The following is a 25742-nucleotide window of genomic DNA, read 5'->3' on the forward strand; positions in this document are numbered from 1 at the left end:
GGATATGGAACGCACGTCACTATCGTCAAAAGTCGCGAATTAAGAAAGTTAATAGCAGTGATATCATCTCTTCTTTAGTCGCCGCTGCCGACGACTGTGTTGATGATGATGAAAACAAAAACGTCGACAACACACAACAGACCGAGCTAACGAGTTATGGTTCTTCCGCACAGATGGGAACCGATGATAGGACGAAAACACTTCAAACCGTCGCGGAAGGATACTCAGAGTAAGTGGAGCAAGCGGTAATCTATTCAGGATAGCGAAATTTAACGTGAACACAAGAAACAAGTCGCCACCTGACACCCGACATGACGTGAACACAACGACCCTCGGATGATTTCTTATTAGAAAATAAAATGTCAAAAACAGATTTTCTCTCATTTGGGAAAGAACGAGTGGGATCTGCTAACAGATTTAGAGTGGTTTGGAATGAAGTTGAGTGAAGTTTATCTAATACCAAAACCAATTAGATTTCTCTTTGCCTAGGAGAAACGTTAAGAATTAATAAATTAATAAATATTTTACAATTATGTACTAATTATATTCAATTTTTTTTTATCCTGCTCTGTTTTCCAAACGAAAATAAAATGTAAATCCGAAAATTTCAAAATCAATGACAAAATGGAAAAAATTTCTTTGCAAAATCTTTCTGCTTTTTATTGTAAATAATTACTTACATACAAAAATTTCACCTGGGCTTTCTGAGTAATTTTTGCTGTTTCTCACCTGGAAAATATAGATTATATTAGAATAGTTTCCCTTTCGCTCCCGTCTTTTAATCAATCTGACTTTCCAATGCATCTAATTTTCGGAAGTCATTAACCTCCTTAATTGCTTCTCCTGTATTGCTCTCTTCTTAGCTTAAAATTTAAATTTTTTCTTAAGGCTAATACACAAATATATATAAAATTTAATAATAATATTAATAACTCCGCCATTGCCGGTCCCAACCCCGGTTGTGAAAGGAGGAGGAATGGATAGCTTCAGTCTGAATGTCTGTACGCCACCGCAGCGTCTCAGGGGGTAAGTGAGGAAAGTGCAGGAACTTTGCAGTCTTTCAGATTATTCATTGAAGAAGCTATCACCACACCTGGCAGTTAGGTATAAAATGCAAATACATATATGAGAAGAAGAAGGAAATTGACGTCCGGTACGGATAACCGGCGGGATTAGTCTGATTTGGTGACAGAGTTGGGCTCCCGTAATGGACAGCATGGCGTCGAAACCGCAAGTCGTGGGACGGCTCGACGTCTAGGCTTCACGACGACCAGGAGCATTGCTCCGCCTGCTGCAGCTGTTCCGCCACACTCTATAGCGACCACTTCAGCAGGTTCGCGTAGGCGGCGGATGAAGTGAACTAAAGAAATAAACCAATTCATCATCCGCTCCTACTACGAAATAACAGCGGGGCGGGTACAACATCTAACCGCCCCTTTTTGCACCAGAAATTGGTCGAGTGTTTCCCGCAATTCGCGCACGTTACCGCTTAATAACTCGCAGCGACACAATCCCAGCCATCATGAGGGAGCGTGTTCGACTTGAGGTCATCAGGGAAACTAGTGAGCGAGAGTCGATGGGGTAAAGGCGGCGGCATCAACAATTGCACGCCGCACTGCAGGCACAATTTCAGTACTCGCCAAGTACTCTTCTCCACCGTTCAGCTGAGGTTTCCGCTGAGGTTTGGGACGAGTTCCAAAGAGGGTGTATAGAATTCTCGGATATGGATCCTTTGCATAGACCAGGTATTCTCAGGCTCTATGCATCTCCAGCAACTCCGGGAATTCTATCTCAAATCAATGATGAGATTGCATCTCGGTTGTGTGCTGATATCTCGCTGCTGTAACTATAATCACTTGTGTATTGTGGTGCACTTACGGCTATCAGATTGCAGGGTCAGAAGATTCGCTTTTGCGTTATTGGTTTGAGTGACCAAAGAGATCTACCATGGAACACATTGCTAGACTGATTCAGATCAACACTGGCAATGCCAGCAGACGGGTGAGAAATAAAGTGCAGAGGGTTTACCGGAACTATGGCATCCCCAGTGAGACACCCGTAGTTGAAATTCTGGGCACACTAAAGTAGAAACTTTCTGTCATATGCAATCGGTTGCGATGGTATGGCGAAAGTCATTCCAGACTTGTCCAGAATGCAACATACGCGAGGAACCAGCAGAGCTTTTTCTGATCTCTCAACGAATCCCAACAGAGCCTCCAGACAATACAGTTCTCGGTGACGGAAGCGAAAGAGTATTGTGATGGACTTTGGGGGTCATGCTGATCATGCTGATTAGATCACCGCCGAAGGCACCGGCAATGCCAATACGCCTGGCATGAATTTTGCGGATGTTACCGAAGAGGAAGTTCAACGAACCATAAACAGCTCGAAGAACTAGAGGGGCCCAGGTCTGGATCGGGTGCAGAATTTCTGGTATAAGAAATTTAGCAGCATACAGAGTCGGTTGGCACACAGCATAAATCAGGTCATGAGTCGGTCGGAGGAATTTCCACCCTTCCTCACTGCGGGGATTACCTACCTTTTCCATAAGAAAGACGTGGTGCAGGACCCCGCAGACACAAGACCGATTACTTGCTCACCAACCCTCTACAAATTCATAACGTCCATTATTAGCGGAAGGGTGAATGCGTACCTCGAGACTAACAACATTCTGTCCGAGGAGCAAAGACTGCCGCGTTGGGTCAAAGGGTTGCAAGAGCAACTCATTATCGACTCGGTAGTTGTAGGACAAGCAACTAGAGGCCAAGGAAACTTCTTTACCTGGCTAATCGATGTCCTATTTCTGTATCGCATTGATCCAAAACTAATAAAATTTTTGGGGACAGTCATGGAAGGGTGGCATACCACCTTATCAGTGCATACATCTGAGGGTGTTAATACCTCAGAGCCCACCCGTATACGAAGGGGCATCTTCCAGAGGGACTTTTTGAGTCCCCTTTGGTTTGCATGGCACTGAATCCCCTATCATGGCTACTGAATGATGCTAGAGGGCATGATTTTGCAATAAAGTATGGCCTACGTGCTAAGTGCGAATTGACTCACTTGATGTACTTAGATGACATCAAGTTGTAAGCTGATACTGACGACCATCTTAGAAGTCTGTTGTGAATAGTAGACATGTACAGCCGTGATATTCGGGTAGAGTTTGGATTAGACAAATGTCGAATCCAAGCGATCCGCAAAGGTCATCACGCGCCGCATGTCGGACATAGCATTGGTGACCTCCACATCGAAACTATGACCGAGACAGACTTCTACAAGTACCTAGGAATTGAAGGATGCGTGTAATGCTGGTACTGAAATCGCATCTCTCGGGGAAGAATAAAATAAACGCATTGAATGTATTCGCTATACCTTCACTGGCTTTTGAATTCGGAATATTGCCGTGGACGAAGACCGATCTGGAAAACGTTGGCGGATACGGACATCTATGTCCAAATTTCGAATGCATCATCCAAAGTCTGCCGTGGAGCGGATGAACCTGCCTCGTGACATCGGAGGTAGGGGCGTGATTGACATGGCGGCACAACATTATCGCCAAATCGACTTGCTACGCGATTACTTTTACAGCAAAGAGCAGGCGAGTCTCTTGCATGCGGCTATCTGTAAGGCAGACTGTGAACTGACTCCACTTAACTTGAAGGATCGAACTTTCAATCCTATGAGTGGGGTGAAGTAGGACCAAGAGCGGATCGATGATTGGAAGTCGAAGGCAATACACGGTAAACACGTGAATTGTCTTTGGCAGCCATTTGTCGATTTAGATTTGACAAACAGATGGCTGTGTGCTGGGGAGCTCTTTGCTGAGACGGAGGGGTTCATGTATGCCATGCACGACAGCGTGGTCGCCACCCGAGCTTATAAAAAGCTCATCATAAAAGAACCGGTGGAGAACGATCAGTGGTTCGGCTTTAGAGGCATTGGACCATCTCATTTCTGTCTGTACTGTTATGACACCGGTGCAATACATCACCAGGCATAATGCTGCATGTAAGGTTATCCATCGAAACCTTGCATATAAGCATGTGCTGATCACGGGGACATGTCCGGTTTACCGATATGAGCCGCAAGCAGAACTTGATAGTTCTGCTTACAGCATGTATTGGGACCGGCAAGTTCTAACTGATCGCCTTACTCCACATAGCCTGTTAATTGACAAGACTGGTTACTCCGCGTATACTATTGATGTTGCTATCCCCCATAATAGCAACATCGAACGAAAATACGTGGAGAAGAAGTCAAGCGGGGAAACGCCAATAATCCAGCTAATTATCATTAACATGCATCATTTCCTTTCTCCCTACTGTATACTCTTCATAGCTTTCATGATTAGATGGGCAAATTAATTTATGTACAAATATGATGAAGATTTACAGTAATTTAATTTTAACTGGACACAGCTAAGATTCAAATCACACACACATGCTATATTTTTGCCTGCCTTTTTTGCTTTATTGTTGCAAATTCGATTCCATTTTCAAAATTGTAAGATCCAGCGAGTACACAGACAGATGTACTCAACGCTGTGTCACTTTTATAGCTGTTGGCTGACCTTACACGATCAGCATTTTATCAATCTGCCATACATAAAACCTTAAAAACACGCCGAAAAAAACAGTCCAGCTAATCTGACAGATTTAAAAATTAAAATTGTCATCGGTTTATCCGTCATTGCCATAAAAATACACTAGACGTTTAGTTTGCCATAATTTTGTCATTCAAATTGACGCCAGACTGATAAAATACTGATCGTCTAAGGTCAGCCGGTAAGCCCTGGTAATTTAGAGCGCCGTTCTAATGTACTTTAAACGTACAACTCTTGTCAAGTGGCTGCCACTGGTGATTGAGGTTCGATATCAGAACTTTTGTTTTCTTCAGATTTAGTTGTAGACCGTACTGCATAACGCGATCATTTCAAGTTTGGACGAGTTAATTCAAATGAAACTTATTCATACAACATTTTGTAGAGCACTAGATAATGGATGTTTTGCGTGACAGTGTTTATTATAAGAACGGAAAGGAATGGCGAAAGATCACGTCTTTCGTGAATATCCATGGAAATGCGCATAGCTGTCGATAATAATATTCACCATCGAATACAGAGGAGATTAGAATTTACTTGAAAATAAATATAAGTTCCTAAGCTCTTGGTGTGTGTTTAGTTGTCCATTATTGTTAAAATAAATTAATAGAAATGTGACAAGTAATTGTTTCTTTTTGAGTATCACTATCATTTAACACACCATACCACCGTGCGTAAGTACTTGTAGTGCTTAAAGGGGTCCATAGGCCTAGAAGTCCATTACAATACTTGTAAAAATTCAAGGGTTCGTTTTAAAACCTTTCGTAAAATCTAGTCAAACAGTTGATGGATAGATTTTGTAGCTTTTTTAATTTCCACATGGGCTTCATTTACGATATAAGTTAGTACAACGAGATTAGCGTGAAACGATGTCACTTGACGGTTTACGTATTACGATTGCCGTAATTGCGTTGCCGTTGCGTGAGGAAAGCATTCTATTTGGCATGGCACCCCATATATATTTAAGCATATAAGTTGTAACCCTATCTACACCCATGACAAACTTACTACTTGGCAATCTATATTGGATCAGAGATTTGAAGTGTGTTAGAGCACTTCATTCAAGACCGTAGCGTTACACTACACTGTAGGAGGCAATGTGGTCAGCATTACGCTCGCCCCAGATTATTATCCTGATTTGACTCAGGTACTCATTCACAGCTGAATCGACTGGTATCCGACATCAAATCATGATACAAATCCCAGTGAGGTTTGAACCGCCGTACGACAGCCTTGTGCTCTAACCGCTCAGCTATTCGGACAGATTTACGATAATTGCGAGGATCTGAAAAATCTGATATGAATGAGTTTTTTAATTTTATTTATAGATACGAGGTCTGTTTGAAAAGTATCCAATCGGCGGGGCATGATCGTTAACCTCACGAACTTGCTTGCAGATATCTACAGGATTATTAACAGAAAATTGCATTTAGAGCATTTAAGGGGTCTTTCTATTTAAAAACATATTTTTCATGGTTTTAGAATGAAAAACAAAGTTTTAAAATTAGTTTTATATATATAGAGAAGTAGTGTGAAACGGCATTTTCGGTGTTTCACGCTCTTTGGCGCCCTGCTTTTCTTTGAGTAGCTGCTTTGAAAAAATCGTTTGTGCTTCATTCTTCTTCTAAATACACAATCCTTGGCCAAAAAATTACAAACACTTGGAAAATTTGATAAAGTTTTTATTATTTTTCAGTGGGAAAGCTGATATATTCATAAACAAATTATATATAATATTTTAGTAGTAGATCTAAGAAAGTGTTATCACCATCTCGGCAGATGCCGAACCGTACCTAATACTAGCACTAAGTGCCAAGCATTTTGGCTCGGACGATCCTACCTACCTAAAAGATAAAAGCGCGGTGCTGGTGGAAGCCGGTGGTAGGTTAATGAGAGAATCCGTCGAAAACTCCCCGCAACATCGAACACGTATGTAGAATGGTGTATTTCTGTATGGTTTGACTAGACTGTATGAGAGTCCCAGGCCATCATGGATGATAACTACATCAATAATATACGCGGAGTAATCCATCTTGTTAACTAACAGTACGTCAGACTATGTGATATGTGGCGATCAGTTAGAACTTGCCGGTCCCAATACATGCTGTAATCAGAACTATCAAGTGCCGCCTGCGACTCATACCAGTAAGCTGGACATGTTCCCGTGACTAACCCATGCTTGGTCCAAGGTTTTGGTGAATCAACTTAGATACAGCATTATGCCTGTTCGTGTACTGCACTGGTGCTATTACGGTGCAGCCAGAAATGAGATGGTCCAACGTCTCTAACGCCGAACTACACATTCTGCACTAGTTATTCTTCACACGCTCTTTCATGATGACCTTTGGTTAAGCTCTGATGGCAACCATTTACTGTTATTTTATATGAATTTTTATCTCAGACACCTTGCGTCACATTTTATTTAAAATATTATCCATTAAAATTTGTCGATTAGTGTTGTGTTCTACGTAAAAGAGTCTTTTTAGTTTATTTCACACGTTTTTTATTCAGTTCAAATCAAGCTAATTTCTTGGCTATGGAAGTAAAGGAATATTTTTCTATAACGTAATTTTTTTATGGATTGCGCGGTGCCACATGGTGCGCCATCTTGTACAAATGTGAACGAAGATGTCTAAAGTCCGATCTCATCAAAATAAGCCTCATTAACGTTCACGCCCCTACAGAGGAGGGTGCAGAGTCGGAGAAAGATACCTTCTACGAGGCCGTTGAACGGACCCTCGAAGCATGTCCCAAGTATGATATTAAAATCGTACCACATGTTGATTGACTGCCGCTACCTCCCAACCTTAATGAATGTCAGAACATATAGGGGGGCCAATTTAGACTCGGATCACTATCTCGCTGGCATAGTGCTCAGGGCTCGAGTTACAACAACGCGTACAATCCCCTCTGACAACCAGCTGAAGAGCGTTATCATTGATTATAAACAAGAAAAGTCGGAACAGCTGATTCGACGATGAATGCAAGCCAGCAACGGAACGGAAGAATGCTTCATACCAGGCAATGGTACACTCTCAATGAACGCGGGGACGCGCAAAGGCCTACTACTGTGATCAAAAAGTAAGGTGAATTTCCTTATAAAATGTAAATTCTTTACCCATTCTTCCAAATCAATTTGATCCGCTTCAAAGTAATCCCCGTCCGATGAAACGCAATTTGCCAACGCTTTTTCCAGTGCTGGAAACAGTGGGAATAGTCTTGTTTCGTTATAGCCTTCAAGATTTTCTTCGATTCAGTTTTTATCTCCTCAGTCATGTTAAAACGGCGTCCCCGCATTGATCTTTTGAGTATGCTGAATAGCCAGAAGTCTTGTTACACACAGGACAGCATACGCCCATACCAAAAAGGCTTCATTCTAGGCAAATCAGAACAGATCAGCAGCATCTCTGTTCGGCAAGCGATGGAAAAACTTTTGGAATATGGACATCAGTCGCATCGGCCGCACATGATAGCATTTAAGGCCGACTATGATAGCATAGCCATGAGAGGCCATGAGAGAAACCGGTATCCCCACGAAATGGATAAGACTAACTAACCTGATTCTGACCAATGTGCGACGCCAGATGAAAACAGTAGGATCACTCTCGAGACCATTCGACATCAACAGTGATCTAAAACTTTTAAATTGGCCCTGGAAAAAGTGATCCGCGATCCAGATGTTAACACAAGAGGCATTAACCGTTTCAAGTTCGCCTAACTACTGGCATACACTGACAATATCGACGTTATGGAAAGAACAACCCGAGATGTATAGTATACCTTTATCCAGACCGAGCAAGCGACTCGAGATCTTGGGCTGCATATTAATGAGGGCAAGACAAAGTACCTGGTGGCAACGTCAGCGACAAAAAACAAAGAACCAATAACATCAAATCGCACTTGTCAAACGAGAGTAATAAACGTTGAAACCGTTGAACATTTTTTCCATCTAGGGTCGAAAATCACGATCGATAAGGTTCGAGAGGAGAATTCTGTGAAGAATTTTCGGCCCCCTACAAGAGTATGGAAGGTTCCGTATTCTATGTAACGACGGAATCTATGAGCGATACCACCTGCTTGTGGACAAAATCCGGCTCAATAGGATGCGGTGTTCATTTTATTTAAACCATGTAGAAGGCTATGATCCAGCCTGGAACGTCTATAAGGGCAATATCCCAATCTCATCAAAAAAAGACGAGGCAGACCCTACTTCAGACGGAGCTAGGACGTCAGAGAACTTTCAGGGATACGAATTGGTGGACCTCGGTACAAAATCGGAATGTCTGAAGTGCCTTCTTAAGGTAGGCCTAGACCAGATACCGATTGTCCCACCGTTGGTGATGATAATGACTTATTGTCTTTGACAGTCGGCCAGCATCTATTACTTCAATAGTTGCTCCTTGTTAGCAACACCTAGCAAACTTAGGATTGAGACTACAGCTACAGCTATAGTTAAATGGCACTGTCTGATAATTTGGTGATGGCACCAACTAGCCTTATGTTAAATTTGTCTGTATGTTTTGGCGTTAACAAGTTCCTGAGAGGCACTTCTTTTCTTCTAGATAATGATTAAATCGTGGAAGCAACTCATTCTTGCCACATAAGCTAAAATTAGCGAGACTTTTACATTTTTCCCTTTCGGAAGCCTGTTCCTCTTTCCACAAGGTAGTGCCACTAGCTATAGAACCTTTTAGACGCCTGTTCAAGTTCTTTACTCTGCACTGATAGTGTTGCTTCGAGTAAAAATGTTCCATGAAAAGTCCACTACTGTGGTCTGTATTACTCATGGCCTATACCCATGCTCTTGATAATTTCTATTTGATTTACTTAACCAAATTGCGATATTCTCCATAGCGGAGGGTTAACAGCGTAACTAGTCTAAAATGAAAACCAAATGCATACAAGGTACCTTAAATTTATTAACCTTTTTGTACACATTTCCTTATCCACTACGATGATTTCGCCGCTGCCTCTTCTTCCTCCCCTGATTGCTCCTCCTCTTCCGATGAATCGCCGTCTGATTCCTTAGATAGAATCTCCTTGTACTCTCGCACTGTTATTTTCTGTGGAATAATTGGAAGCAGGAACTCGAGCTTGTCGTTTTCATTCACCATTTTTGCTAAATTGTCGTACGAGAGGGTGCCGGACTTCGCAAAGTCAAATGATCCCTTCGCTAGATATTCTATGAACAGCTTCTACAAAGGAAAAATCGTTGAGACGCTGAGAACTTTAGCATATATTGGCAACTTACAGTCGCTTTGGATACAACGAATAAACCCTCAGAGTTTATTGGCCCGGTATCGGCCGTGCTTCGCATAATGGTCCGTATCCGCTTCAGAGCAATAGCGGGCTCTGTGCTTTTGCTTTTATTGAGATCCTCTGCTTTTGAGCCACTCATTTTGTGCACTTTAATAGGGAAATTAACTATGAACACCTCCAAACACAACACACAAGAATCAAACGCGCGCTTTTTGACGGCTTTACTGGCTGCTGTCACTCCCAACAGGCCTAAACAGAAAATCAGATCCACCGGTCGCCACTCAAGGCAAAATGCCCATTCGCTCGTGTTCCCCTTAAAAATGACAACTCTCGGCTGAAACCCAGCTGATGCGGAAAGTTGTCAACCGTCTTGTCACAGCTTGTGATGTGTCCTGTTTTGTGCTGTGAATAGTTCGCCGGTAAAACAGGAGCCTTAAGGAGACGAGATGCAGAATGTCCAGGATCGAGTTATCCAGAAGATCAACCGAGAGATCGGTTCCGATATCCAGAACTTCCACAAATCAGTGTATCTTGTCCAGCACTACAGGCAGAAATTCCACGACATAGAAGGCAAAGTATGTTGTTCACATGAAATGTTTTCTCGAAATGCCAGCAATTCACTAAGAATCTTTTGGTTACAGCTTGATTTTGCAAACGACAACTATTCTTCCAACATTAAAATCGCGTTGAAGAAGCAAGAGAAGGCGAAGCAGACGATCGATTTCGAAATTGCTAAAATCGATGACTTTGATGAGAAACTTGGGAAGAAATGCAAGGAGTCGAAAAAGTTGTTGGAGGACCTGTCGCCTACGTTGGACAATGTGAAGCAGTTGGAGAATTTGGTGGAGTACTTGAGAATTGTGCAGGACATCCAAGAGATCAAGTAAGCTTGTATAGCGTCAAAGAAATTGCGATGACGATAGCTCGCAACTATTTCAGCAATGCCTTGTCGTCGGCTATAAAAGGGAAGGACGAAACGAAGATAGTGAGCCTGTATCTGTCGCTGAACGGTGAAATGAACTCGAATAATAGCATAGTGGGCAGATTGCAGAACGTGGAGGCGCATCACATGAAAACCTATGCGACTAGGACGGCTGTCTATTGGTATGAGAATATAAAGGAGAAGTTTTCGAGGTACGTAATCAAGTAAAAATAGGATATTTGGGAGTGGAAGGTTGGATGTAGATATGTAGTTTTAGCACGCACTGAGAGATGAGGGTTTATTTCTCGCCGATTCCACCATTTCAATAAAATTATATTCAGTGTAAAAAGCCACTAGATCCTTATTGCTAGAGGAACTGTTTTAATGCTTTTGTACTCTACAGTTAATATCGCTGCAGTGATCCTTCAGGTTTTCAATCGTTGATATGCTGGTTTGAACCCTGCGGTTTATGTTCGGAGAGCCAGATTTTACCTGGACTGCTGCGCGTTGTGTTGCCTTTAGGAAACGTGCACCCCACCCCATCGTCGAAATTTGCAGGTTGGGTTTTAATCCAATCGAGTATAATCCTGACGACAGCAGGTTATCACTTTCTAATCAATGCACCCAATTATAGGGCTTTTCACTGAATCTTAACAATTATTTTATTTTTCCCCTTTCCAATTCCAATTTTCTAGAAGCTATATTTGTTGCAAGGTACGATTTAAAGTGGTGATTTCGCATTAGTTATGGATGAGAAGCCCACCGAGAACTTCCGTGACGTGGTCATTGAATTAATCATGATAATCTCCCGAGTATATTCCGATGCCATATACGAAAACTCGTAATGGTTTTATCCTCGAAATTCTTAATTATCCAAATAGCTATGTCGCATAAAATAGTTGTGTGGAAAGAGATTCACAAAACAACGCGAGGCTTTCCAAAAGGAACGTCTTTCAACCAACCGTCGATAGGAGAAGCGACTTTACAGATAGAAGAAGAAATCTTGTGAAAACCAAAATGTCGGTGAACTTGGAAAGTACATGAAAGTCCTGGGTGTTTAACGTGAGTACCTGCCGTGTAGGCATAATCCCACGGTTATCTTCGGACACAGATTGATTTTGGGGCCACAATCAGAGCCCCGCCATGCAAGCACAGCCGTCCTGGTTTATACTGAGTGCAGGCTCAGCATTCATACCAGTGGAAGCGAGGCCTATCTAACACCTCTGCCGCAACTAAGGGGTACGGCACCCGAGTTGTACAGCGCAACTCCACGCTTGAGCTTCGAGGAGCTCTGCCCGCGATGTAGGCATAACCACAACCACCATAAAACTCCCACTAGGGGCCAACCGCAAATAACCGAGCCGAGAACACGTCCTCCAGGAATTCTCCTGGCGCATATGCTCTCAGAGGGCCGTCCCGGTTCCCATGGTAACAGATAATCTCCGGCGAGGCTCCGTGGCCAAAGCCACTTCAGATGAGTCCCTTGCAGACTCGGGTTTGATCGCCCTCCTCTAGTACGTGACTTGAAAAGTACAGGAAGCAATCACGCGGGACGCCAAAGTTTCGCCAATAAGTCAAAAGGATGAAGCCATGCATACTTCTCGAAATGCCCACCTTCCGCCTCTACTATTTCGCGCCAAGTGCTCTTAGCGACCCACTAGTCGGCCATCTTGTCAAAGCGGGTTCCACTGCATGGTGTAGCCAGCCAGTGGAGTTGAAGGGCATCGAGAGTTAAAAAAAGTTTACGAAAATGCTGCTCTGAGTGAAACAACATGTCGCGCTTGGATCCGTCACTTTAAAGACGGTATCTGACCACGTGAAGGAAGACCAAAAATCGTCGTAGACGCAGAATGGGAGAAATTGTTCGATGAAAATCCATGGCAAATGCATTAACAGGTTGCTTCGATGTTAGGAGTTACCAGTCAGGCCAATTCAAAGCGATTTCAAACGTTAGGAATGATTAGAAAGCAAGTAACTTGGGTTTCTTATGATTTGAAACCAAGGGATGTTTAGCGTTTTTTTCGTCTGTGAACAATTGCTCCAGTGACAAACAAGTCGGGTAACCGTACTCCTAGGATGATATTAAGGGTTATTTTTGGTAAAATTTCTAAAAGTTGGTAATATACTATTCATCATCATCAACGGCGCAACAACCGGTATCCGGTCTAGGCCTGTCTTAATAAGGAACTCAAGACATCTCGGTTTTGCGCCGAGGTCCACCAATTCGATATCCCTAAAAGCTGTCTGGCATCCTGGCCTATGCTATCGCTTCATCTCAGGCAGGGTCTGCCTCGTCTTCTTCTTTACCATACGGATTAAGTGATCCGCCCACCGTAGCCTATTTTGTTCACAACTTGACGGTCATGGTATCGCTCATAGATTTCATCGTTATGTAGGCTACGAAAACGTCCATCCTCATATAGGGGGCTAAAAATTCTTCGGAGGATTCTTCTTTCGAACGCGGCCAAGAGTTCGCAATTTTTTCTTGTTGAGAACCGAAGTTTCCGAGGAATACATGCGGACTGGCAAGATCATTGTCTTGTACAGTAAGAGCTTTCACGGCGGCGCCGACGTTGCCACCATGTACTTCGTCTTGCCTTCATTAATGTGCAGCCCAAGATCTCGCGCCGCCTGCTCGATCTGAATGAAGGTAAACTGTACATCTCGGGTTGTTCTTCCCATAATGTCAATATCGTGGCCAGTAGTTGGGTGAACTTGAAGAGGATGGTGTCTTTTGCATTTATGTCTGCATTGCGAATCACATTCTCCAGTGCCAGGTTGAAGAGAACGCATGATAGGGCATCCCCTTGTCTTAGACCGTTATTGTTGTTGAATGGTGTCGAGAGTGATCCTACTGCTTTTATCTGGCCTCGCACATTGGTCAGGGTCAGCCTAGTTATAGGGGGCTTTAAAGTCGATGAAAAGATGGTGCGACTGATGTCCATATTCCAACAGTTCTTCTATCGCTTGTCGCAGGGAGAAAATCTGATCTATTACTGATTTGCCTGGAGTGAACCCTTTTTGGTATGGACCAATGATGTTCTGGGCGTATGGGACTATAGCAAAATAGCGAAGAATATCTTATAGATGGTACTCAGCAACGTGATACCTTTATAATTGCTGTACTGCTGCTGTTGTACTTCTTATGTATGGGACATATAATGCCTCGCTGCCAGTCCTCAGACATTGATTCGCTGTCCCACACCTTGAGCATCAGTTGATGAGCCATTTGGTGTAGTTGATCGCGTCCATATTTAACCAATTCGGCTGTATTTCCATCAGCTCCTGGCGACTTATGGTTTTTATGCTGTTGGATTTTCTTCTGTGCTGGTGGTGGCAGCATTTGTCAGTTGTCTTCAGTTGGCGGGATCTCCAACTCGCTGGTTGTTGAGCAGTTCATCAAAATACCCATCGCTCCAATATGCCCATTCTGTCGCAAATCAAATTTCCCTCTTTGTCTCGGCATGAGCATCGAGGTGTGTAAGGCTTCATCCTGCCGACTTGTTGGTAAAATTTCCGCGTCTTGTGCGGTTGCTCCCTGTACTTTTCGAGTTCACAGATCTGTTGGTTCTCCCCGGCTTCCTTCTTCCGTCTGTGAAGTCGCTTCTCGGTTCGACGAAGTTCTTGGAAGGTCTATGTGCGTGCCCGCGTTCTTTGGGAATGTAACATTACTCGATATGAAGCATTCTTTCGTTCCGTTGCTAGTTTGTATTCATCATCAAACCAGTCGTTCTGACTTTTCTTGCGGCTGGGGCCAAGTATGTTTGTGGCGGTATCAATGATAACGCTCTTCAGGTGGTTGTGCAGATCATTTGTTGATACTTCATCTCCAGGATATCTGTTAGTTGCGATTATTGCGGCATCCACTTTCCCCTTATAGGTGTTACGGAGGGCTGTGTTGTGAATGGGTTCATTATTCACTCTCATCTAATTGTCAGAGGGGATTGTAGGTGATGTTGTAATTCGATCCCGGAGCACTATGCCAACGAGATAGTGATCCGAGTCTATATTGGTCCTCCTATATGTTCTGATATTCATCATGGCTGAGAGGTAGCGGCGTTCAATCAATACGTGGCCAATTTAGTTGAAAGTGGTCCCGTCTGGAGAGACCCACGTACACTAATGATCAAAAAAAAGTGGCCACCCAAACTTTTTCCGAAAATCCAAACTTGAACCCTAGTTTCTCCCCAATTGATAACAATTTCAAATATCTGTTTTACAAATACTATGGTAGGAAGTGTAAAGGCTATTTATAAATAAAAAACAAATTTTTTATTATTAATAAGAGGTATGTCCTCCTTTATTTTTAATAACATTATCAATTCTGTTTGGCATAGAATTAATTAGTACTTCTAAATACTCCTCGGAGATTCTATTCCAGGCACCCAAAACAGCTTCCCATAGCTCGTTTAAGTTGTTAATTGTCTTGTCGTGAATCTCACGATCAATATGGTCCCATATATTTTCGATGGGATTTAAATCAGGGCTTTGAGCAGGCCAATCAAGAGTCCTTATATGTTTTTGGGCTAACCAATCGGATATGAGCCTTGTCTTATGGCATGGTGCATTATCTTGTTGGAAAGTTAATAGGCGAGGTGTTCTGAACCTCGCTAGACTTGGTACCAGTGATGTTTCTAAAATATTTTTATATTCAGCTGAGTTGATTTTTATATTCACTGGTATCCGGTGCAGTACACCTACTGTTTTTGAGGAAAAACAGCCCCATACCATTATTCCAGGGTTGCCTTTCTGCGTTTCCTGGATGCAATCCTCACTGTATTCCTCGCCTGACCTACGAAGACAGCGTTGCGGCCTGTCCGATCGAAGGCAAAATCTTGATTCGTCCGACCAAATGATTTTAGTCCAGTCGGTGTTTCGATGGTCTTTGGCCCAAACCAATCTTGCAGCTTTGTGCCTCGGTTTAAGAGCCGGAACTTTTCGACAGCGCCGACTGCGAATGTCAACATCTTTCAAACGGCGTGAAATCGTGTGGCGACTTACTAAGTTTCCGCTGGCTGGCACAAAATCTTTAGATATTTGTGCGATCGACGATTTCCGATTCCTCAGCGCTTGTTGTTCCAACGCTCTCGTGTCTCTGCTATTCATTTTTCGTGGTCTTCCGGAGCCTTTCTTACGTGCTACACTGCCGCTTGCTTGTTTGCGTCGCAAAACTTGCTGCACGCCGCTTCTCGAAACTTCGACATCCGATTTTTTAAAAATTCTCACGATTTCGCGTTGTGATTTGCCAGACTCGCTTAGTTCTACGATGCGTCCTTTTTCTTTCTCCGTTAATTGCCTGTAGAAAAAATGTATACACTTTTCTTGAGTTTCTTTTCAAACAAAATGATTTTTTGAAAATAATTCAAATATATGAATTTTTAATCTTCAAACTGATTTCTCCGCTTGCTCCCAGGACTCTACCAGGATTATCCTTGTGAAAAGTCCTTGAGGCAAGCCTAATTTTTGATGAGTTTTTTCTTATTATCCTTTTCTACTAAGTTAATGATAATAATTACTTACAGCTGTTTTGGAGACATTTTAATTCGACAAATTATTAAAAATGTATTTCAAGCACTATTTCCACCTTTGAATGATTTTTCACTATTTCTAAATTTTGTATCCTTGCACTTCGTCTGTTTGTTAGGAACTGATGTCCTTTGATGTTCTGATGTCCCTTTTTATACCTGCTTCATTGCAAAATTACGAAAAACCCCGAAATATTACATGCGGCGGCAATATTTGACACTCTTTCGACACCAGGTAGGTGGCCACTTTTTTTTGATCATTAGTGTATGTTTGCGGACCATTTTCCGCGCAAACCAGGTACTTCCAACAACCATTTCGTGTGACACTACTAATTGGATAATGCGCAGTCCGTTATCCTAAAAACGGGCTGCCCTTACTCACTTAGCACAATTAGGGAGAAAGTACAGAATACAATTATTACCGCGTCCTTAAAGAACTATTGTGCCCATTTTACTGGTTATAGTGTACCTATTGATCATAGTATCTCAAGCAAGACTATAACCGTCAGGAACTTTAGTATGCTCCCTGCTTCCAGATCTTTCAACTTTGCATCTGGTATTAAGTGTTCTCCCAGATGCCTCGACCTATTTTGCACAAGTACCGGACACTGTCCCAGGACGTGTATAGAGGTTTCGTCACAATCCTCACAAAACCTGCAGGCGGTGTCCGTAGATATCTCTAGCTTCTCTAGGTGATAGTTCAGCCGACAATAACCAGTGAGAATTCCCACTACGATTCGGAGGTTCTTTGTAGTGAGGCTTAATCAATCCTTTGTGCGTATCCCCCAATAATTACCCTGGACTGATCCATCCCTGGTAGGCCCGCCCAGTATAGTTCCCTCAACCGTTTCTCTTAATTTCTTAGAGTCATAGCCATGAAACCGTTTCCGATTCCACAGAAGGGTTTTGGCCCGTGTAAGGTGTCCCTGTTCCCTTCTTGGCTAGTTCGTCCGCTGCCTCGTTGCTTTCCAACCCAGCATGGCCTGGAACCCAAAGTATCCAGACCTTGTTGGACGAGCCGAGTGTATTCAGTCTCTCAAGGCATTCTCACACCAGTTTAGAGTTCACCTGGTTGAACCTAAGTGCCTTGATCGCTACTTGGCTATCGGTGAGAATACCTATGTTCTGCCCCTCTGTGCCAGTATCATACTAAAGTGAATGGTTTGACAAACTAAATGCATAAACACTACCGCTATATTTCTCATCATAGCTAATGTTTGTGTTGTTTCTTGTACTCGATATCTTAATTGCAGCCATATTGAAATGGATAAAAAATTATACAATGTTCTCATTATTTCCTTTCCAGTGAGTTAATGGCCGTATTGAAACAAATTAAATGGCCCCATAAAGAACAAGTTTTAGAAACTTTTTCGCCATCGAAGGAGAATTTGAATAAAATGACCACATTGGCGGAATATTTGTTTTTGGTAAGACTACTTTCCCGATTCCATGCCCAGTATTTTGAATATCTGATAACCAATTTTTAGATTCGTTCGCCGTTCGAAGATTCCGATGAGCTCGTAGTTATTACTCCATCAATTGTATGTCCACCGATCTCTATAACAAATGAAGTTCTCCTGCGTCAATTCAGGCAACGTTTTTTCTATCACTTTACCGGTTCGCGACAAACAAATCGTTTGGATAAGCCTGAGTGGTATTTCACGCAAATTCTCAATTGGGCTAAGGATAATCATCTGTTCGTGGGAAAACACTTTCAACCGGCAGCTGTACGTGCAGGACATGTTAATTACAATGTCCGGGTAAGAGTAGAGCAACTTTGTACACATGTTTTAGAAATTGATTTTTATATTTTTGATTTAAATAGCTTGAATTTGTGAGAGGATTAGTTCAACTAGCTATCGAAAAAATGGCAATTGACATAGAAGTGATAAGCCGAGATGAACATCTTTTTGCCCATCTTTTGGACGAGACTCTCGCTTTTGAACACGAACTAAGAGATAGTATTGGGTATGTTGAGTATAACAAGTTCTAGCGGAAATTCCCTAACTGTTAACATATTGTAGCTACCCAGCAAGTTTTCCAAGTGCAATTTCTGTAATAACCCAACCTCAATACTTACTCAAATGGATATCTATTGAGGAACGATGTAAGTCCAGGAAAACATTGCTTTTACTCTCAACAAATTTCTATTCGTTCATTTTTTCTTTAGTTTCAGCTGATAAAATGGATTTCATGCTGCAAAGTCCAGGTGCATGGGAGTTTACTGATCCTTGCAACTTGGAAGAATTGAAAATTCCAAAATGTGCCGACCATTTTATTCGCCTGCTAGACGCTATCAAAGATCGTTACAGTTGCCTGACACAACCGGGCCACCAAATGCAATTTCTCAATCTGCAGTTGGAGTTGATAGATAATTTCCGTCGTCGTCTGGCACAACTTGATGGATGCGGAAGTGTAGATAGGCCTAAAATATTGAATGCTATAAATTATATAACATCGGTGCTACGTGAGTGGGGAGAGAATGTCGTAAGAGATTTAACGTCCTTTAAACATTTGAATTCTACAAATAAATTGCTTTTTCAGCACTACTTACATTTACACGCTGCCTTAGTTGGTCCCCATGCAACAGAGATCGAATCCGTTTTCGATACACCGGTTGATGAGCTGGAGCAGTGGCAAAGAAAACTAGTCAAAGAACTTGCTTCAAAATTGGTGGATGAAATAAAAGCAAAGTCAATGGCATACCGACATGATAATTGGGTCAGTTTTGCGGAGCAAAATTCGAAAGAACCATTCATACTTTCCACGACAGCTGGAGAAATGTTTCAGGTTGGTAGAAACATTTGTTTGTATTTAAATATTCTTAGAGTTAGAGTCTGGTTTTATTTATAATTTAAACCAAAAATATAATAATTAATTTAAAGACATAAAAAATATGTTCTTTACGTTTTTACAGGTTATGATGACTACTCTTCATAACTTAGAGAATGATTTATCGATGAATTTGTTCATTATCACCCTGCGTTTAATAGCACATCATTTGGATGACTTCTTCATTGATAGTATGGTCATGAATACGAAATTTTCAGTTGGGGGAGCATCACAGTTTCAGTACGATATGACAAGAAATTTATTCCCCTTATTCGGACAGTATGTTCGACGCTCGGATCTTTTATTTAAGAAGTAAGTAAAAGTCGGACGGATAATGTGATATTCTAATAAAAATAGGTTGAAACCTGCAAAGAATTGAAATACATTGCCAGAAAACGATGGCGTATATGCGCAGTCGGCATTCCATGTCCCGTATGGTCTAATGGCAACTATATCGAATGGAATATCCACAAATTCTCCCTTTTATTCTTTTTTAATCCTCTTCTTTTCTTTCGAATAATTCTGTCATCTTTCCTTTTGCAGAATTAACGACGCTTGCATATTACTTTGTATGCCCATGGGCAACGCTATACTCTTACGTCAAACGCTAAAGGATAATTCCGATAACGATGCAAAATTCAAAGCTTTGAAGGAACTTGGTGTGCTAAATTTCCAGCCTGAAACTTGCATTGATATTCTGGAGAGGCGGACAGATATCCGAACTTTTTAATAACAATATTAACAGGCATTTTTCTATGTTGAGCATGACTAATTGTATACTTAAGTGAAACACAATACAATTGTTGGTTATATCCTTTGTAAATTTTGTTCGGTATTTATTAATAAGCGATTTTATATAAAAATGATGAAAAGGTGTGTTTTTCTTGTTAGGTGTTCACCTTTGTAAGGTTTTTGCCAGATAAAATCGTAACCTTTCCTGTATTTTGCAAGCAAGAACTAATTCTTCCACTCCTAGGCCCTCCAGTCAAGATCCGTAGAAACATTGTTTGCCTGTCTAATTGGAGCATTGGCTAATAGTGCCTACTTGCGCAAAGATTGAAACTCTCTTTTATAATGGGCTTTGCGCCTCCGGAGATTCTAAGAATGAGTATTCGCTGATGAATCCTCCATAAATACTTTCAAAACGGTGGATGAATCACGATATAAAATGTCGCGATCCATCCACCGGTTCTGCAAGATATCTACCACCGTTATGATTGCATCAATATGTAATGTTGCAGAGTTGCACTGCTACTAGTTAATGTAAGCATGAAACAGTTAGCGGTTATGCTGAATATCTAAAGCGTTTTTTGCCTCCAAATACCTTATTTCGGGTTCTCTTTTCAGTCTGACTTTTTGAAATTGTTAATAAGGAATAATGAATATGCTCTCTCCTTCGAGCATAGGTAGGAGAAATTATCAATGATTTGAAAGTCATAGTTTCCCAGTTTTATTGTTCTCATTTGACTAGTGCCAGTAGATCCTCTTGCTTCTTTGGTTTTTAATGATAACGTTGTCATTCGCCAGCGAGGAGGAAAAAGTAACGCAGCTCGTGAAGGACACTTACATGGGTGATGAGAAACTCTCCCAGTTACTCAGCCGCCTGCAGTGTCTCGGTGGTACGCAATTCTGTGGTCCGTGGTTAACACGTCTGCCCTCTGTTCTTCAATCGAGTATGGCGACTATGGGCGACTAGTGAGCCACTACAAGTTGAAGCCGACATAGCTGACAAGTTCTAAACCGCGGTTCCGTTAAGTATCGGGAGCGGAAACTATGATAGTTCGATGCAGTTAGTTCAATAATTATCAAGTCACCTTGCAGAGCTGTGAACGGAGTTAGGCGCGGTCAAACAGGAGTTCCACCTCGAGAAAGCTTTTGGACTCAAACATTTCGATCATGTTCACAGCCCAGGTTTGAACATCTTCTTCCCCGAGGGTATTATTGGTGATTTAATCCCGAAGCCGCCAAATGCATGAACCCCCGCAACTGGACATCGGGAGTCGTTGAAAGTGGCGAACGGTCCTGTCTATTTATCCACACTCAAAATTTCAAGGACCATGGTACCAACGGGACACCAATTGCCACATACGGGATCGCCAACCTCATACTCGAACTCGGCCTTCCACGGGATTTCCCTAGGAAATTTATTATAGCGGACGTTTCTAAACTCATACTTGGAGTATATTTCTTACCACATAAGGGACTCCTTCCAAATCTTCAGCACGTTTCCACAACTCCGTTTTGCTTACCATGGAGAGATGGCAAAATGTACGATTCCAACCATCAGATCAATTACTCGAGGAAACCCTTATCATGATATCCTACAGGAGTTTCCAGAAATTCCACGTGGTGACCGCTGGGAGCTCTTTCTTAACGAAAAGCTGCAAACGAAGAAGGATGAAGGCGAGTCTCCCGCGCCTAAAAACGGGACAAATTGTACCAACTGGTCCTCCAGGTTGGGGGTTGGGTAGGGTTGACAACCCTATACGAAAAACAACTTGTTACGCGGCCACAACAGGAGCCTCGGACTGGACGGATTGTACAACGACGAACGCGCTTGCGAGGAAAATTTAGAAATATAAGCGTCATTAACGTTCACGCCCCTACAGGGGAGACTGCACAGTTGGAGAAGGATACCTTCTACGAGGTAGTAGAACGAACCCTCGAAGCCTGTCCCAGATATGATATTAAAATCATACTTGAAGATTTTAACAGCCAAGTGGGGAAGGAGCCCATATTCAGGCGATACGTTGGCTCCCATAGCTTACACGAAAATACGAATGATAACGGACTGCGGATTATCCAATTAGCAGGGTCATACGAAATGGTTGTTGGAAGTACCTGGTTTGCGCGGAAAGCGGTCCACAAACATACATGGGCCTCTCCAGACGGGACCACTTTCAACCAAATTGACCATGTGTTGATCGAACGCCGCTACCTCTCAGCTTTGATGGATGTTAGAACATATAGGGGGGCCAATATAAACTCGGATCACTATCTCGTTGGTATGTTGCTCCGAACTCGAATAACAACACCACCTAGAATCCCCCCTGACAATCAGGTGAGAACACTGAAGCCATCCACAACACAACCGTCCGCGACACCTATAAGAGGGAAATGGATGCCGCAATAACCGTAGTCAACAGAGGACCTGGAGATGAAGCATCCACAAATGAGCTTCACAATCACCTGAAGAACGTTATCATGGATACGGCCACAAACATACTTGGCCCCAGCCGCAAAAGGAGTCGGAACGGTTGGTTTGACGATGAATGTAAGCTAGCAATGAAACGGAAGAATGCCGCATACCGTGTAATGTTGCATTCTCAAAGAACGCGGGCACGCGCAGAGACATATCACGAACTCCGTCGAGCTGAGAAGCGACTTCACAGACGGAAAAAGGAAGCCTGGGAGAACCAACAAGTCTATGAACTAGAAAAGTACAGGGAGCAACCGCACCAGGCACAGAAGGTGGAAGTTTTACCAATAAGTCAGCAGGATGAAACCTTATACACCTTGATGCTCATCCTGCCGAGACAAAGAGGGAAATCTGATTTCCGACAGAATGGGCATATTAGAGCGATGGGGTGAGTACTTTGATGAGCCACTGAACAACCAGAACATCGGCGAGTTGGAGGTCCCGTCAACTGAAGACGACGGACAAATACTGCCACCACCAAGTTTAGGAGAAACAGTCCGTGCAATTCATCGGCTAAAAAATCATAAGTTGCCAGGAGCCGATGGAATTACAGTCGAATTGATTAAATATGGAGGCGACCAGTTACACCAAGTGGTTCATCAACTTGTTCTCAAGGTATGGGACAGCGAATCAATGCCTGACGATTAGCAACGAGGCATTATCTGTCTCATACATAAAAAGGGAGATATCACACAGTGCAGCAATTAAAGAGGTATCATGTTGCTGAGTACCATCTATAAGATATTCTCCACTATCTTGCTAGGCCGGATAGCCCCATACGCCCAGAACATCATTGGCCCATACCAAAGAGGCTTCACTCCAGGCAAATCAGCAACAGATCAGATTTTCTCTCTGCGGCAAGCGATGGAAAAACTGTTGGAATATGGACAACAGTTGCACCATCTGTTCATCGACTTTAAAGCCGCCTATGATAGCATAGCCAGGGTAAAACTGTACACGGCCATGAGAGAATTCGGTATCCCGACGAAATTAATAAGACTGACTAGGCTGTCCCTGACCAATGTGCGAGGCCAGATAAAAGCAGCAGGATTACTCTCAAGACCATACGGCAAGGGGATGCCCTATCATGCGTCCTCTTTAACTTGGCCCTGGAGAAAGTGATCCGTGATGCTGAGGTAAATGCAAGAGGTACAATCCTCTTCAAGTCCACCCAACTACTGGCCTATGCTGACGATATCGACATCATGGGAAGAACAACCCGAGACGTACAAACTGCCTCCATCCAGATCGAGCAGGCCGGGATTGGCGCGAGATCTTGGGCTGCACATCAATGAAGGCAAGACAAAATATATGGTGGCAACGTCAGCACCGAAGACGAATCAACCAACAACATCAAAGCGCACTGGTCAAACAGGAAGAATAAGAATAGGAGAATGCAACTTTGAGACCGTTGATCATTTCTATTATCTAGGGTCGAAAATCACAACCGATAACAGCTACGATGATGAAATCCGCGCACGGTTGTTGTCAGCCAACAGAGCCTATTTCAGCTTGCAAAAACTGTTCCGCTCGCAACGTTTCACCATAGGGTCAAAGCTCTTACTGTAGAAGACTATGATCTTGCCAGTCCTCATGTATTTCTCGGAAACTTGGGTTCTTAGCAAGAAAAATTGCGAACTCTTGGCCGCGTTCGAGAGAAGAATCCTCCGAAGAATTTTTAGCCCCCTACATGAGGATGGACGATTCCGTGGCCTACACAATGACGAAATCTATGAGCCATACCGTGACCGTCCGGTTGTGGATAAACTCCGCATCGGAGCCAGGTCCGACATTGGGGTCAAGATTACTAATGTGGAACTCAACCAAGGAAGGCGTAAGGAGAGGAATGGCTAGAGATTCGGAGGAGTCCGCAGTTGTGTGGGGTGTAGAGGGTGGAGGGCCCGAGGGAGAAAACATTGAAGAGAAGTAGGTGTAGAGAAGGTCGCAAGATTGTTATGGGGAGTTGGCAGTGGAGTCAGGGAAGGATTAAACACCTTTTACATTGTAAAAGGTGTTTAGAACTTGATCACACGATGAGTTGCTTAGTATATGTACCCAGTTGAAAGACGCTAAATCTGAGTTCAGACCGTCAAAATTGGCTTTGGGGAAGTTGAACTCAGTGGATTTACGCTTGGTTTTGGATTTTGAACGAGGGAGCTCCGCTTCCGGGGCGGTGAGTGTCAATTTTCACATGCGGAATGTGCAAGGAAATAAAGAGAGGTAGCGCTCGGAGAGGTTGGAAAGGAAGAGATCAAGAGTGCGGCCCAGGCAGTTTTTGGTTGTATTGAAATTCAGGGCAGAGCAAGTGTTTATGAAGAAAGAAAGTGGGAGGGAAGAATGGGAGAGGTTGTTGGAAGGAATTGGAAGGCTAGGATGATTAGGCCAGGATTAGGCATGGGAAGGTTGAAATCTCCGCAAAGGAAGAAAGGGAGGGAAGGGAATACCACCCACCAATATACTTTAGGTGACCCATCCATTGAAGCCTATTGAGCCGGATTCTATCAAAGACTAAACGATCATATTGATTAGAGCTTTACAGTGATTGACACAGCCGTATTGGTTCAGCATTCAATTTAGTAGATTCGAGGTCTATCTAACACCTCCGGCACGAGTTGAATAGGGCAATTCCGCGCATTGAGCCCAGAAGGAGCTTCGACTGCGATGTGGGCATAACCATGATCACCATGAAACTCTCACAAGTAGGCCAATTCTAGGGATTGTTCTGAAGCATATGCTCTCAGAGGGTTCGGTTATCCCGGTTCCATTGGTACCAGACAATCTCCGGTGAGGCTTCGTGCAAGAGCTACTTCAGATAAGTCTCTTGTAGGCTTGGCTCTAATCGCCTGCCTCGGGTACGTGAAGACGGTGCAACGAAATGCTATGTACACATCTTGTTGGTTAGAGATTGGCTCAGAGGATCAAATGGAGTCGCCCGATCACTAACGTTATCGATGCTGGGAGTGGTTAATACTTAGATCGAGGCAGAATGAACGTTTTAGTTTTTTTTTCTTTTTTAGTTCATTATATAATAGAATTGTAACAGAATACGACACAATAAATTTTTGTGGAAATCCTTTTACTATTAATGCGGAGGGAGCGAATTTCGATAGAATCAGGTTAGAGGAGGAAAAGAGTCCAAAAATGCTTATTATTATTCAAAACTTGGAAAATCTTTTCAAAATGGAGCCAAATCACCTGAAAGGGTGGTGAAACAGTGAAATTGAATGGAAAGAATTTGAAGACAATCTGGTTGGTTTGGTGTTTATTTATTTTACAGGCAGAGCAAGCCTAACGCAGCTGAGATGATTGACCACTTTAGGTTTATTAAACTGACCCCAGGCATCTTGTTGACCCAGTTATCATATATTAATATAAATTTTCCATTCCGTGCCTTTCAAAATG

General features: G+C 42.7%; 2 protein-coding genes and 1 long non-coding RNA gene across 3 annotated transcripts; 2 read left to right on the forward strand and 1 right to left on the reverse strand.

The window, feature by feature from the left end:
- Positions 1-4466: 4466 nt before the first annotated feature.
- LOC119661600 lies at positions 4467-5221 on the forward strand. Its single transcript, XR_005250595.1, has 2 exons — positions 4467-4869; positions 4989-5221. It is a non-coding gene; the product is annotated as an uncharacterized LOC119661600 (long non-coding RNA).
- A 4281-nt stretch (positions 5222-9502) lies between these two features.
- LOC119661778 (chromatin accessibility complex 16kD protein) lies at positions 9503-10109 on the reverse strand. Its single transcript, XM_038071255.1, has 2 exons — positions 9855-10109; positions 9503-9798 (listed from the first exon to the last, which is right to left on the reverse strand). Exons 1-2 carry the CDS (start codon positions 9999-10001, stop codon positions 9553-9555), a joined length of 393 nt encoding a protein of 130 aa, XP_037927183.1. The 5' UTR covers positions 10002-10109; the 3' UTR covers positions 9503-9552.
- Positions 10110-10192: 83 nt separating this feature from the next.
- LOC119661777 (RINT1-like protein) lies at positions 10193-20007 on the forward strand. Its single transcript, XM_038071254.1, has 11 exons — positions 10193-10437; positions 10504-10745; positions 10802-10996; positions 17616-17736; positions 17797-18069; positions 18135-18277; positions 18334-18416; positions 18480-18796; positions 18854-19099; positions 19227-19453; positions 19685-20007. Exons 1-11 carry the CDS (start codon positions 10309-10311, stop codon positions 19869-19871), a joined length of 2163 nt encoding a protein of 720 aa, XP_037927182.1. The 5' UTR covers positions 10193-10308; the 3' UTR covers positions 19872-20007.
- The last annotated feature ends 5735 nt before the right edge of the window (positions 20008-25742 follow it).

Source organism: Hermetia illucens, chromosome 1, assembly GCF_905115235.1.
Source record: "Hermetia illucens chromosome 1, iHerIll2.2.curated.20191125, whole genome shotgun sequence".
NCBI classification, from domain to species: domain Eukaryota; kingdom Metazoa; phylum Arthropoda; class Insecta; order Diptera; family Stratiomyidae; genus Hermetia; species Hermetia illucens.